Here is a 15,185-nt window from a genome sequence, read left to right on the forward strand (position 1 = left end):
ACACGTTGTTTCCCTGTTTTGTGTTCGTTCGCTGAGAACTTGTCAACTATCGTTATCAGAATGTATGTGTATGTATGTAGAACTTGTCACACCGTCCGTAGCCAACCGTGCTAAACGGAGGTGGAGGGACAACAAACTAAACAAAACGCAGTTCTAAAGAAATGAATTTTCCATTTAAAGAGGAAGAACAAACGCACGAAAATAGAATCCTGGTCTGAAGAGTATGAAAGCCCAATGGTGAATTTTACATTTGACAAGGATCCGTTTAACATTGAAAACATTTTAGTTCCCAAACAATTCTTACACTGATACATTCTCGCGGGTATATATATTTTTAATAGTATGAGAAGCATTTTTAAATACACAACAAACTATATGTACTGCACATTACAAAACATTTTAAAAATACTAAATTACAGGGTGCCGGTAAACACAAAATGCAAAGTAAATTATGCACTGTGATGTTTCGATGTGGGGTGCATTGAAAAGGTCAGTGTGGTCCGGAATTCCTGTTGCACATGCACCGGCTTGTGCATGTGCACACACGCAGTGGAAACAGTACCGCTATACAGTCATACCTCGGTATACGACCGCTTTGGAATATGTCGAATTTGGTATACGTCGTGTTTTGACGAGAAAAAATGTCTTGGGATACGACGTCTTGCTTGGGATACGACGCGCTTGCTAGAACTTGTATGGGTCGGGATGAGTCACCGCGTCCCCGCGAAGACCCCGTTCACGACTAAAACAAAGCGCCGCTCAAGTCTGCCTGTAGAGTAGATCTCGTTCAGTGCACAACCCTTGCTATAACTCTGGACACAACTTCAACCGAGAGGATGGTTTCAAATTGAGCAACCATTGGAAAGATGTCATAAATCAAGTCAAACGTTAGCTACCTTTTTAATTGTACAGCCATTTCCATCTCTCAGTGGGTTGTATGTCAAACTTTAGCTCCCTTATAATTATACAGCTATTTCTAATGCTTTCTAAAAAATTGAGCTGTACTTGCACCCGTGCAGCAAGCCATTGCTTCCTCCCAACCCCCGGCAGCATAACAAAAGGGGGTTTACGCGTTTTTTCACGCGGTACACCACCGCTCCCCCGAACAGCCTACAGCATAACAAAATGCGGCTTAACTCAGCCCTCCCCCCACCCACATCCCTGTCTAGCTCCTCCCCCCCCCCCTTAACCTGTAAATAAACCCGGTCTCTGAGCTGTCCACTTGACACAGATATTCCGCTGTGTCTATTCCACCTGAAGAAGGAAGCTTGTGTTGCCTCCGAAACGTCGTGATTTTATTTAGTTGTTTTTTCTTCTTTCTTTTATTTTAACCTACGTGACTTTACCGAAAAAAACAAAGAGTATGAAAAATACATGTGAAGAGGAGTCTGAGACTGGTTAAGCACTTCTTTATTCGTCAACCCACAGCAACACTTGTTCCAAAACCAACCCCGAATACGTGTCTCACAGCCCGTTTTAACCCCTCCATCTCCGCCCTCGTTCCCAATACACATCCTCGTCTCGCACGCCTGGTCCGGGTTACATCAGTGCCCTTTAACCCTTGACCCCCGTCTAGTGTATTCCCGTGCGTGTTATACTGAGTGCGGATATTTCATATCTGCGTGGTGCGTGAGGGTGGCTCGCAGATCCCTTACACATGCATCAGAGAGCCAATTAAAATGCATATTACAAACACTCCAATCTATAATTACGCTTCAAGAATTTTTCAGAAGGGCCCTGCTAAGTTTATGCAGTAGAGTGCAATGATCTCGCTTTCCCATTTAAGTAATTTGTAAAACATATTATTTGGTTCTTTCGGTAAAGTCACGTAGATAGAAATAATAATAAATCTAGATTTTAAGTTTTCCTGACTGCAGGCATCCATACTCTTTGGTTCTTTCGGTAAAGTCACGTACGTATAAAATGATGATTGCTCATGTTGCAATCGAAACGTCGTGATTTAATTTATTTTATTTTATACCTACGTGACTTTACCGAAAGAACCAAAGAGTAATAAAAATAAAGTGAATAATACAAATAAAAAACAAAAACTACGACGTTTCGATCGCAACACAACGACCGCTTGTGTAGCGATCGAAACGTCGTGGTTTTGTTTTTTATTTTTATAATTTTTTATTCACTTTATTTTTATTATTTTTCTATCTACGAGACTTTACCGAAAGAACCATAGAACATGAATTTCTGCAGTCACGATAGTTTTAAGTCTAAATATAATTTGTAAAAGTATTTGTAGTTGTTGCAAATGTGGACCAAGACGTTCGCACTTATTCGAACGACGTCATGGGAACATTAACGTCCACTGTGCAGCATTGTATTTTTATGCCTTTGCGACCTTTTTCCAATATCCAAAATGATGATATATAATAGGTTTTACCCCTTTTTGAAATAAAAAAAACAGGTGTTAAGGTGTTCAAACACCAAATAGATACATTTTGCAAGTTACCAAGTCTGCATTAACCACACATACTTGTGGCAAAACAGGCAAACAAACATGCTCTGATAATATTTACATTGTCTTTTAAACTGATTGGCCTACACCAGAAGCAGCCTTCTTTATGGCCGTGGCTCACCGGTGTTAGACCAGAGAACGCAAAAAGGCGAACAGTACAAAGACAAGTATTTTTATGGTCAATATACCCGTGGGATTAACCAGGGCAACCGCTGGATTCGAACCGCGAACCTACGAAACAAGCAGCCGACGCCGTTAGGCCAGGGGTCGGCAACCAAAATAACAATGAGCCATTTTCTTCGAATTCAGTAAAAAACTAAACAATACGTGCGAATACAACATGGTTCTTAATGAATAACGTCAAACATTATTTTTTGTAATCCAGATTTTAAGAACAGCGCACGCACAATGATGTGTAATGCTGCATTCCAAATCATCGTTGGACTTTTTAGACGATCACTGTTTATCGAAAATAATTAGGAGGGTGTTTTTTACTTATAATTACAGTGTCGGGAGCCACGAAGCAGTCGTCAGAGCCGCATGCAGCTGCTGAGTTGCAGGTTTCTGACCCCTGCGCTAGGCCATGTCACCGCCCTGTGTTCACATGCTAAGAGGGTTAACAAAAACACGACACATTCGTTAACGTAAGAGAATAAATGGGAAAACGCACCAGGACATAGAGTGGACTTGAGCGGGACATGTGAGTGTGTGACGAGATTTCTCCGATCCGTGAAATATTTGTGAATTTCAAGCTGTTCTGCAAAATGATCGGGAAATATGCAGATAATAGAAGAAATAGGGCCGCAGACAATAGAAATTGTCAGAGCGCTACAGCTCCCACGGATGATAGGAGTTGCGGGTAATAGGGTCGTGGATTATTGGTGTTGTCCTGTTTAACAAATCTGCTATGGGAGATACTATTTTATTACTAATTTATTTACCAGGTAAAGCCGGATCAGCTATATAGTTCTTTTTTCAGAAGTGACATGGCCACAAATGATACAGAGGGAAAACAGTATTTGATCCCCTGCTGATTTTGTACGTTTGCCCACTGACAAATAAATGATCAGTCTATGTTAATGGTAGGTTTATTTGAACAGTGAGGGACAGAACAACAAGAAAATCCAGAGAAACGCATGTCAAAAATGTTATAAATTGATTTGCATTTTAATGAGGGAAATAAGTATTTGACCCCCTCTCAATCAGAAAGATTTCTGGCTCCCAGGTGTCTTTTATACAGGTAACGAGCTGAGATTATAAGCACACTCGTAAAGGGAGTGCTCATAATCTCAGCTTGTTACCTGTATAAAAGACACCTGTCCACAGAAACAATCAATCATATTCCAAACTCTCCACAATGGCCAAGACCAAAGAGCTCTCCAAGGATGTCAGGGACAAGATTGTAGACCTACACAAGGCTGGAATGGGCGACAAGACCATTGGCAAGCAGCTTGATGAGAAAGTGACAACAGTTGGTGCGATTATTCGCAAATGGAATAAACACAAAATAACTGTCAATCTCCCTCGGCCTGGGGCTCCAAGCAAAATCTCACCTCGTGGAGTTGCAATGATCATGAGAACGGTGAGGAATCAGCCCAGAACTACACGGGAGGATCTTGTCAATGATCTCAAGGCAGCTGGGACCATAGTCACCAAGAAAACAATTGGTAACACACTATGCCGTGAAGGACTGAAATCCTGCAGCACCCGCAAGGTCCCCCTGCTCAAGAAAGCACATATACATGCCCGTCTGAAGTTTGCCAATGAACATCTGAATGATTCAGACAACTGGGTGAAAGTGTTGTGGTCAGATGAGACCAAAATGGAGCTCTTTGGCATCAACTCAACTCGCCGTGTTTTGAGGAGGAATGCTGCCTATGACCCCAAGAACACCATCCCCACCGTCAAACATGGAGGTGGAAACATTATGCTTTGGCGGTGTTTTTCTGCGAAGGGGACAGGACAAGTTCACCGCATCAAAGGGACGATGGACGGGGCCATGTACCGTCAAATCTTGGGTGAGAACCTCCTTCCCTCAGCCAGGGCATTGAAAATGGGTCGTGGATGGGTACTCCAGCATGACAATGACCCAAAACACACGGCCAAGGCAACAAAGGAGTGGCTCAAGAAGAAGCACATTAAGGTCCTAGAGTGGCCTAGCCAGTCTCCAGACCTTAATCCCATAGAAAATCTGTGGAGGGAGCTGAAGGTTCGAGTTGCCAAACGTCAGCCTCGAAACCTTAATGACTTGGAGAAGATCTGCAAAGAGGAGTGGGACAAAATCCCTCCTGAGATGTGTGCAAACCTGGTGGCCAACTACAAGAAACGTCTGACTTCTGTGATTGCCAACAAGGGTTTTGCCACCAAGGACTAAGTCATCTTTTGCAGAGGGGTCAAATACTTATTTCCCTCATTAAAATGCAAATCAACATTTTTGACATGCGTTTTTCTGGATTTTGTTGTTGTTATTCTGTCTCTCACTGTTCAAATAAACCTACCATTAACATAGACTGATCATTTATTTGTCAGTGGGCAAACGTACAAAATCAGCAGGGGATCAAATACTTTTTTCCCTCACTGTCGCTCAACGAAGTGGCTTATCATCAGGTAATTTAAAGCAACCAAATAATCTAAATGCATGTTTAGATCATTTCGATTAGCTTTGTTGATTCTAAATGTGGAGGGAAAACTCGGAGGTCCCGGATAAAAATCCACGCTATCACGGAGAGAGATATGCAAACTCTAAATATACAAGCGTCAGGGTCGGCATCGAACCCACGACCTCTTTCATACCAGGCGAAAGAGATAATATCTCGCCACTGCGACAAGCCGTCTGCTTCACAGCAGACGTTAAAGATCCTGTTTTGCCGTCCGAATATGTGTAAGGCATTGTGTCGCTGGGACCATGGTCCAAATTTGTAAAAAAATTAATTGGAAACGAATAGCAAAAAACTCGGCAGAACCCTCATTCAAAAAATTGTCTCCAGACTCAGCGAGACTCTCCCGGTTAAACCAATGAACACGACTCCTGTCCGGTCAACACAGTGCATAGACAAGATACACTTTTGTGCGTGTACATAATTCGCGTTCCACTGCTGTATTCTTTACTCATTCATTTTAAACATTCACCCATCCTATTTGGCTTTTTTGTGTTTTTGCAGCAGTCTCGTGTAAACGACAGTCATACGTTAAAAACTGCTCGATTAAAATATAAGACGGCCGTGCTCACTTAAATGTAGAGCGTACACACTGGGACGTTAAGTGCTCCACTGCGGAGGGTGTGGATTTATAATCCCAACACTCGTTGCAACTAATGAAAAAAATCCTTCACAAGGGTAAAATGTGTGGGGCCTGGAAACAATTCGACTGAACAGCACGCAGAGCTGTGCTGCTAACAAACAACAGGCAGGCACGACTTCCCACCCATATTCCTTACACGCATGTACAATGCTCAGCCTTGTCTAGACCAACTGAAGAAATTCATCAATACGCAGAGCTGTGCTGCTCACAAAAAGCAGATACGACTGCCATCCATATGCCTTGTAGTCATGTCATGTACAGTGCTCTCAGTCTTGTCTGTACAGTGCTGATGAGCACTAATACGAGTGAAACCGGTCACCTGTTGTCTTTGTTTCAGTGCTGCCTGTTAGGATATCCACGTTTCAACTCTGTTTTAGTTGGTGGTTCAAAATAATAACATGGCGACATATTCAGCTCGATCGAGCTGATGGTTTATACAAAGCTGAGACGCATTGCACAAGCAATATTCAGTTTAACACTAGGCTTTCGCTACCAATATCATCTATAATACAGGTTTTTTGGGTTAGAGCGCATAAATATGAATGTCGTTAAACCCACTACCACCTGACACAGCTAATTATAAAGGTTTGTATAGAGTATGTTAATTCGTTACTAGTACAGCACACCGATGTGATTTCCCCATATATCTCTGCTCTACAACACACCGGTGCGCTGTACGAGTAACGAATAGGTATGTTATGTTCACGTGACAAATCTTACTAATTGGCTGTCGGGTGGTGGTGGGTTTAATGACACATTTATATTTACGTGATCTAACACGAAAAAAACTGTATTATAGACAAGCAATAGTGTCACATGGCATGCATACAAACCATATGGATTCGAGTTTTGCCTTCCTGCTTTGTGTGTTGTAAAATCTGAGGTATATTTTCCCCGTCACGGTCCGGCTCAGGCTTGGCTCAAGTGAACCAAGATAAGCCACGCTTCACTTGAGCTGCCTCTCACCAAGGTGCCAGCCATGCCCAATATTCTCACGAGCCGAACCTGAACCAAGCCATGGTTCTACGAGCGAGTAAGCAGCTCCGGCCTGAGCCGAGCCGTGTTGCCGGTTACGGTTTCTGGCAACGATTTGCCCTGAAATTGCTTCAAGGCAGTGTTCTTCATTGCAAGGCCCGCGAGCCATTGGCGGCCCCTGGTGGCCTTTAGTGCGGCCTCTGACGTGCGGGCCCCCGACAATACACAACATGTGAAAACGCCCTTAGCAGGCGGTGTAGCGGCCCTCACACTGAGGTCTTATCGGCGAATGTGACCCGCCACTGAAAATTAGCGAAGAACACTGCTTCAGTGGATGTGCTGGGGTTTTTTTGATGTGCTGTTTTTTCTGGGCTTGCAGTGGCGTCGTCTGAGCAGCAGAGGGCGAGTCGAGGTTATGCTCTGGTTCCGGTTGTGCATAACCAAACCTTCACCACAAACTCGCCAAACTAATACATGCCAACCCTGCCGGTTTAAGCAGTAGGGCTACCGATTTTTACACCATTTAATCACACATCAATTTTCAAAGCAAAAAATGAATGCCCCCCCCCGAATAAATTTCATTAAGCGGGTTTGATTATCTTTGAAGAGTCCGCATGCGGGACGAGGATTACAACATCGGCAGCCCACCGCTCACATCGTGAGGCGTTGGCAGACATGCAGCGATAATCCCGAGCCTGGTTTTCTGCATGATTGGCTACATTCAACGTGTTAATTCAACTTCGCAAGATGCCCACAATAACAATGTCGTCTATCGCTGCTTCCGCCAGTCGGGTCACGTCTGTTCAAATAAATTTAGATTTTGACCTAAGACAAGAGGACCACAGTGCATTTCTCCAGGAACTGCTGATGGGTTTTTTTTCACACCCACAAAGGCTTGTGTGCGCATTTCTACACGATATTTGTGTCTTGTTTGAAAGTCAGGGGGCAGGTGGGCGGCAAAACTCTCGGCAGAGGCAATTCTCAACCAGCGCAGCACGACCTGCAAAAAACACCCTTGGGTGAGGAGCGCCTGCGGAAAACGCAAACGTTAAATAACGCAGTGATGCCGTGATGCAGCGACTCCTGTAAACAAGCCTCAAGCAACGGCACGACAGACAGGAGCTCAGGGTAGTAATCAGCCTACGCTGTACTGTCACTCACAGTAAACTCTACACGTTCGTCAAAAACAGTGGCCTCAAGGAAAATGACAATAGGCGACATTTGGAGCAATAGCCCTTCTTCACGTGGTATGAACAAGGACCACAGGCGACGTTTCGAGAAATGCTCCTTGTTCATAGCACAAGAAGAAGGGCCATTGCCAAAAGCGTCGCCTGTTAAATGTTTTCATTTTAAGGTAAGTGTTGTTGACAAGAGTTTTGTTGTTATTTGTGCATCACTGTCAGGAGAGTCACTGGCTTCGAGATGTTCTTGTGCTTGTAAACATCGCAGCTAGATGTGAACGTGTAGCTGAATTGAGTACCGTTACTCTTGTCTGCCTCTTTCACAAACTTGTTGGCCGTGGTAAAAACGTTATTTTTGGATCTTATTGTTTTTGTGTTCATTTAAAAAAATCACAAATAAAAGTTAATTTATTACACAAGACCGGGCATCATTACAATTGGCAATGGGCCACTTGGCAAAACACTGGCCGTAACTCTACCCACCATAGGTCACACAACTCTATTTACCATCGTTCACACAACTCTACTCACCATCGTTCAGATCGCTCAACTCACCATCGGTGACACAACTCTCAAGATCCTATTGACATTGCGGATAAACGAGAAATAAGGTCAAAGCGGAAAAGACCGGCAAAGTTATTTACGAGAGATTAAGAAAAAATATATTTTAAAAAATCACACATTGGGATGCAAGTTAACAAAATATTTGGCCACTCTATCCAACTTCACTCTTTAAAAAAAACCACAATTGTATTCAAAGTAATCTATTTTGTTGCGGCCTCTCTTACTTTGCAGAACAGCTCTCTTCATCGAGACATGCACGGAACATGGGTAACTCGCCGAAACATGTCCTGCTCCTAGTTTTAAGTCCCGTGTCCTGCAGAGAGCGAAGGGACAGGGAGCCTTCGGGAAGCCCAGAATTCTGCAAACTCCCCAATACCCCTCTGCTCTCCCCAACGCTCCCCCAACACACCGCCGCCCACTGCTTGAGTCGCCTTCCTAATCCAGTCTTCTTCGTGGCGTGCGTTCTTCGCGGGCGCATGCGTGCAGCTTGACCGGAGGGGGTCCAGCGGGCTCAGCTGAACATCTGCGAGAGTCTGGAGGCGAGGAAGCCGCGAGGGCGCGACTTGGTGCGGCCGTCAGCGAAGCAGTCGAGCACCGACTGGCGGCAGTATGAGTAGAAGAGCTCCTCGGCGCTGCGCAGCACTGCTGCCAGGTCCAACGTGCCCAGCAGGCTGCTCACACGCCACGCCACGGTACATCATCAACATTATCGACGTTTGCTTGGTTAAGCTATACAACTATATATATGAAAAATTACCACGTAAGGCCCGCTGAGCTGTGTATCTCTTTTTCAGAAGTGACGTGGCTATCGCAAATGATAGCTCAACGATGTGGCTTATCTTGTGGAAATTTAAAGCAGCCAAATACTCTAAACGTATGTTTCTAAATGTGTGGGGGGGGGGGGGAACCGGAGGACCTGGAGAATAACCCACACGACCACGAGGAGACACACACTTCAAATATACAGGGGTCAGGATCGGGATCAAACCCACGACCTCCTGTATATCTCACCACCTTGGTTTAACCAGGCTCACCGAAATGACATAGCAATCCGGGCAAAAAACAACAGAGTTACACACACGCGTCACAAGCGGCGTGTGAAATCGAAAATATTGCACAAATGCGAATCGATGTAAAATAGTAAATTCCCTGCAGCGTCACGTCGGCTATAGCGGATTGTTCCAGACTGAAAATCGCATAATTACGGTTAAGTTTCACCTTATTAATCATCATCATCATCACCACTTCATATCCATACTGCGCCTGCCATACGGTTGAGCTCTGCCACCCCCGGTGGCAGCTGTCCCTGTGCGGCACAAATTGAACGCGGCATCTGGCCTGCAAGCGGCTGTTAGTCTGCCAGTAGAGAGCGATATTGCTACGTGGTCTTCCCACTTTAGTCATTTGTGAGTAATCTATCAAATATGGATCATGACGCCAGCACAAGTGGCCTACTTATCTTTTCTAATATTATCATGGGATCTCTGACAGACAACTGAAGCATTTGGCATGTAGTAGTCGTAATCATAATACACAGTATTTACTAGGGCGGCCGCTGGGCTTCAACCACAAATCTCTGCATCAAGTGGCGAACGCACTACTGCTCAGCTCTATCACCGTACAGAAACGTGTACGTCCATAACAACGCGGCACACACAACATACAGGCACAGAGCATACACACATGGCATACATACACAGCATAGAGGCACACAGTATACACACAGCATGCATGCATAAAAACACACAGCATACACAAAGCATACATACATACAAAGCAACAACAACCGCCATTCGCCACTAAGTGGTGGTGACATCACCACGATGCTTGTGCCAGGCTATGTGCACGTTGAGGCCACGTGAAGTGTCGAACGCCTGCTGGTACGAGGTCACGGGCTAGTACGAGGTCACGGGGTAAACTCAGGTGCCCCGGGTCGACTGACTGAGATGACTGGCTGATGCTCCACCTGTGCCCCCTACTTTGCCAACTTTCTGTGCTTTAGCCACCCGGCGTTCTGCTCGTTGTGAGCGTCGCTCCTCTGCCCTCCGTTGTTGTTGGAGGGTGACTGCCACCAACTGCCCAGTAGCATCCTTCACGAGCCTCCTCCACAGAGGCCGATCTTGACACCGCTGGTACCAGTCATCGGCAAGTCTACTCAGCTCCACATCCTCTTGTACCACATCACTCCATCTCTTCCCTAGCCCATGCCGCGCTCATTTTGTCCCCTCGATCCGGACAAATAAAAGCTGTTTAGGCATGCGGGCTACATGACCCAGCCAATGCAGCCTTGTCTGCCGGAGGAGCTCACCGATGGGACTTTCTCCAGATCTTTCAAGGATTTGTGAGCTCCTCACACAATCCAGCCTGGTTAAACCCAGGATGCATCGTAGGCAGGCCAACCTAAATCTTTCTAGCCGGCGAAGATGTTCCATTAAGGGGGTCCACGTTTCGCAAGCGTAGAGAAGGGAGGGAATGACTGTGGCTGAGAAGACCTGAAGCTTCGTGCGGAGTGACAGACGAGGCAGCTTCCACACAGCGTTACGCAACCGATGAAAAGATAATGCCGCTCGACTGATTCGGAGTGAGACCTCTGCTGTCAAACCGGAGCCAGTCATGAGCACACTGCCCAGGTATGGGAAACGCTCCACTCTCTCCACAACTGCCCCATCACCAAATTGGGAGTTGTGGGGGTGGAGTGTCTGATGGTACAAAATACCCAGGTAGGTGCTTAGTTTTGGTGGGGTTGATGGTAAGGCCCCACCTCTTAGTGGCAAGCTCCAGGTTCAGCAGCAACGCCTCGAACTCCCCCTCTGAGTGAGCAGCAATTACCAGATCATCGGCATACATAACATGGTTGAGCAATTGGGAGCCATCCCTTGACCGCACCCGGGCATCGATCAGCCTCCCATTGTATCTGTACCAGATGGAAATTCCTCTGGTACAGCTACTGAAGGCTTCACGAACTATGTGGTCGAAATAGATGTTAAATAATGTGGGAGCCAGAGGACATCCCTGTCGCACCCCATGGTGTACAGGTAATGACTCCGACTCCTGGCCACGGAGTGTTACCATCATGAAGGTCCTTAATGATCGTGAGCAGAGGGTCAGGGACTCCGAAAGCATGAAGAACAACCCAGAGCCCAGGCCTACTGATGGTATCATAGGCCTTGACCAGGTCAATAAAGCAGAGATGTAGGTCATGTTGGAATTCCCTACACCTCTGCTGTAGCAGACAGACAGAAAATATGGCATCTGTGCAGGACCGCCCTTTCCTGAAACCACATTGGGGCTCCGCAAACCACTCCTCAGTGTGCCTAGCAAGGCGATGTTGAATAATCCTTGCCAGGACCTTTCCCAGCAGACTGAAGAGTGAGATGCCCCTGTAGTTGTTGCAGTCTGTGCGGTCCCCCTGCGCGCCGCCAAGAACATCCACAACCATCTGCTGCTCCACCGGGATTCGGGCATTGCCGCCTGCACGACGCCTACGGAACCTTGCTGCGCGGCCGACGACCCTCCACCTGAACAGTCCTTCGCGACGACTCGCCCTCCGAGATGGAGGGCTCCTGAACGTACACGACGTCGGGACGACCGCCTGCAGGGACGGGCTTCTCCGCGGCCAGACGTCACCTGCTTCAACTGCGGTCTGCGAGGCCACATGTCAGCCGACTGCCGAGCGCCCCGACACCACACCTCTGGACCCCGGCCATCAGATCCTCGGGCACCCGTGACGGCATGACATTCCCAGGCGAGTCGCGACACCTCACTTGCTCGGCCCCCACACTCACCTCGCGCACACCTCACTGCGCCGCGACGCGTGCTCGCCGGGTGATGGGCAATGGGAAGCGGGACTGTTGTGATTCTAGCAGGGAGCTCTGGCCTTATAATGCCTTAGTATAAGGGGGGCGTATCTGGGGTAAAGGTGAAAGGCGGAGTCAGTCGAGAAGCTCTGGGAACCAGCCCGACGTTTCTGGAAAGGGGGCGTGGCCAGAGGTGGAGCTTTGCTGCACCAGGCAGATATAAGCGGGACCGAACCAGAGGTTCAGGGCTGTTGCGGGTCCTGGGCCCTGGCTGCGTCGCTGCTCATCGGCGTCTCTTCGTCTCCGACCACGTGGCTGATCTTCTGAAAGACTCTCTCTCCGTCGCTGTGCTGGATGAACAACTTGTGTAGCGAAGCCGGAAATAGGGCTACGTGTTCGGATCGCCTATGTGTAGCTGCATTACACAATGTATCGCCCAGTATGCTCTTAATAAATAAGAAGCCTCCTACTCGTCGTGTCTCGGAAGTCGCTCACTACACAGGCACACAGTATACACAGCGTACATACATACACACAGCATACACACATGATACACACAGTATTCAGGCATACAGCATATAGGCACACAGCATACCCACAGCATACATAGAGGCACACAGCATACCCACAGCATACATAGAGGCATACAGCATACACACAGCATACCCACAGCATACATAGAGGCACACAGCATACATATGTAGTGAGTCCAACTGAGTCGCAAACATCATCTTGGGAGCAACACTATTTATTCACACAACAGTATGAACATAACACAACCTACGCTCGGGTCTCGAATGCCCATCTAACCACGCTACGGCAGAACTAGACACGGTTCGCTATCCCGGGCCGGACCACAAGCTGGGTCCCGGACCGTGTAACTAGAGGCTTCTTCTCCCAGACGTGAATCTTCGAACACCAACACTTGAAGAACCCCGAGCTCCTCTCGGAGCTCTCGTTATATGCTCCCGGGCTGGGGCTGGCTCCGCCCTTAGCCCCGCCCACCTTCCAGGCTCCTCGGGCTCCTTCTCGAATGTTCCCGAGAGCTCTCCGGGACCACGTGACCACCCCTCAGCCCCCGTGCACCGGTGGCCCCCCTCCAGTATCATCCAGTCACGTGATAACAGGTCAGCCGGAGTATCATGCCCCAGAGTAACCCTGGCTAGCTGATGCTCGCTCTCGCTCCCTCACTGCGAGCCGGCACCGCACACTGCTCACGGTGCCTTCGCGCTCACCAGCGCTCACCCAACCACTGCTAGTGTTGGTACTGCAAGCCCGCAACCCGGGCTGCCCGCAATGACATTACCGGCCGTGACTTCGCAAGTCCCAGCACCACACAGTGACAAGTACAGTCACTACACATACATAGACACATCATATACACACATCATACAGGCATACAGCATACACACATCATACAGGCACACAGCATACATACAGACACACAGCATACACACACAGCATACAGACACACAGCATACATGGTGCCTACACTATATGCTCGATTACAGGCCACGTGCATAGCCACCACCACCCGGCAATAGCACACTTACTGGAGCGCACATGCTTTTGCACATAGACATACACACAGCCACTAACACTCTCAGACAGACCCCCCGCGTATAGCCTTAACAGATTGTTGGGGCAAGTGCTGTTAGCGAGCAACTATGAAGGCCTGCACGGTACAAGAGGTGGTGGGTGGCCAGCACCACACGCGACCGCCTTTGTCTCCCCAGTGGCAATGTTTACACACCAGATACTCATTTGAGGCTGAGTCGACTTAGGGGAGGCTCGGGTCCGATGGAGATAATCATCGCTGGTGTTGGCCGTGAACGGAAATCGACCTCAGGTTGCTACACTCCCGCTCCCCGCTAGCCTGTGTGCGCACACACACACGCAACACAATCCACACAACACACACACAACCCACACAACATACATTCTGAATTCACGATGCTGCTGCTGCTGCTTCGGCTCGCGCAATCTCAAGAGAACTTGACCCAGAAGACTTTGCTTTTAGAAGAAAAACATTGCACACACGACTGGTTTCCTGTAAACATGCCAACGTTGCTCTAATGTTGGCATGTTATTGTAACCGCTGGACCGCCCAATGTTGGCCCAGCGTTCCATGTTTTACTGGGTGCGTGCCAGTGTAGATTTAGAAGAGGGGCAGGAGGAGCACGTAGGGGGTGGGGAGTGGTGTTTGTAAGGAAGTGCAGCAACGCGGTTTGCGGCATTCATAATAGCACAGCCTGCATGGTGTGAAATGCATTGTCTAGTGGAAAATGCACAGAGCAGCAGTCATTTTACAGCTCAGCCCAAGGGCATGGAATTCTAATCGTATAATAATAACAATCATCATCACCACGTTCATTGTTGTTACAAGCAGCACAACTGCGCAGCAATTCCTCGTTTAACGCGGTAGATGCGTCCCGGAAAAGTGCCGCGTTAAGCGAAAACACGTGAAGTGAAAATAGTTTTCCCATGAAAAAAAATGTAACGGTAAAGTGAAGCTAGTTTGGCAAGATACGATGTACACGCGCAGGGAAAGGTAGCGGTCCGCCACATACCGTATTATTCCATGTGTAATGACAGTAGAGTCTACATGCGGTGTGAGTGGACTAGTGGCCATGAGAGGTAATGATAGGGGAGTCAGCCTACAGTGCGAATGCACTAGTGGCCACGGGAGATAATGACAGGGGTGTCAGCTGTGAGTGCACAGGGAGTGGTGGCGGTCAGGTGACGGAAGAGGACGGTAGAATCTGCTGGTGGAGTGTCCAGTTAGCAAGAAGGTTCGGAAAGGGGGTGTGGCCTCGGTCAGCATAGAAGGGAGATGCATGGATGTCTCGGGGCTGTTGCAGTGGGGTCTCCGCCTGTGTCAAGTGAACGTGTCTTCAA

The 15,185-nt window shown here is 47.7% G+C and overlaps 1 protein-coding gene across 4 annotated transcripts in view; it reads right to left on the minus strand.

Moving 5' to 3' along the window:
* Positions 1–1,393: 1,393 nt before the first annotated feature.
* Positions 1,394–15,185, minus strand: part of LOC116950656 (uncharacterized) — a 126,297-nt gene continuing 112,505 nt past the window's right edge. For 2 of the 4 annotated variants that reach the window (XM_032968598.2, XM_032968596.2), the window contains one exon: positions 1,394–9,161. In XM_032968598.2, the coding sequence (XP_032824489.2) occupies positions 8,926–9,161 (236 nt within the window). In that variant the 3' untranslated portion in view covers positions 1,394–8,925. Of the gene's footprint in view, positions 9,162–13,019; positions 14,164–15,185 lie in introns of those variants that run through there. The other 2 variants (XM_032968597.2, XM_032968599.2) reach the window with 2 other exon arrangements.

Source organism: Petromyzon marinus, chromosome 40 (assembly GCF_048934315.1).
Source record: "Petromyzon marinus isolate PM22_M1 ecotype Great Lakes invasive population chromosome 40, UKy_Petmar_22M1.pri1.0, whole genome shotgun sequence".
NCBI classification, from domain to species: domain Eukaryota; kingdom Metazoa; phylum Chordata; class Hyperoartia; order Petromyzontiformes; family Petromyzontidae; genus Petromyzon; species Petromyzon marinus.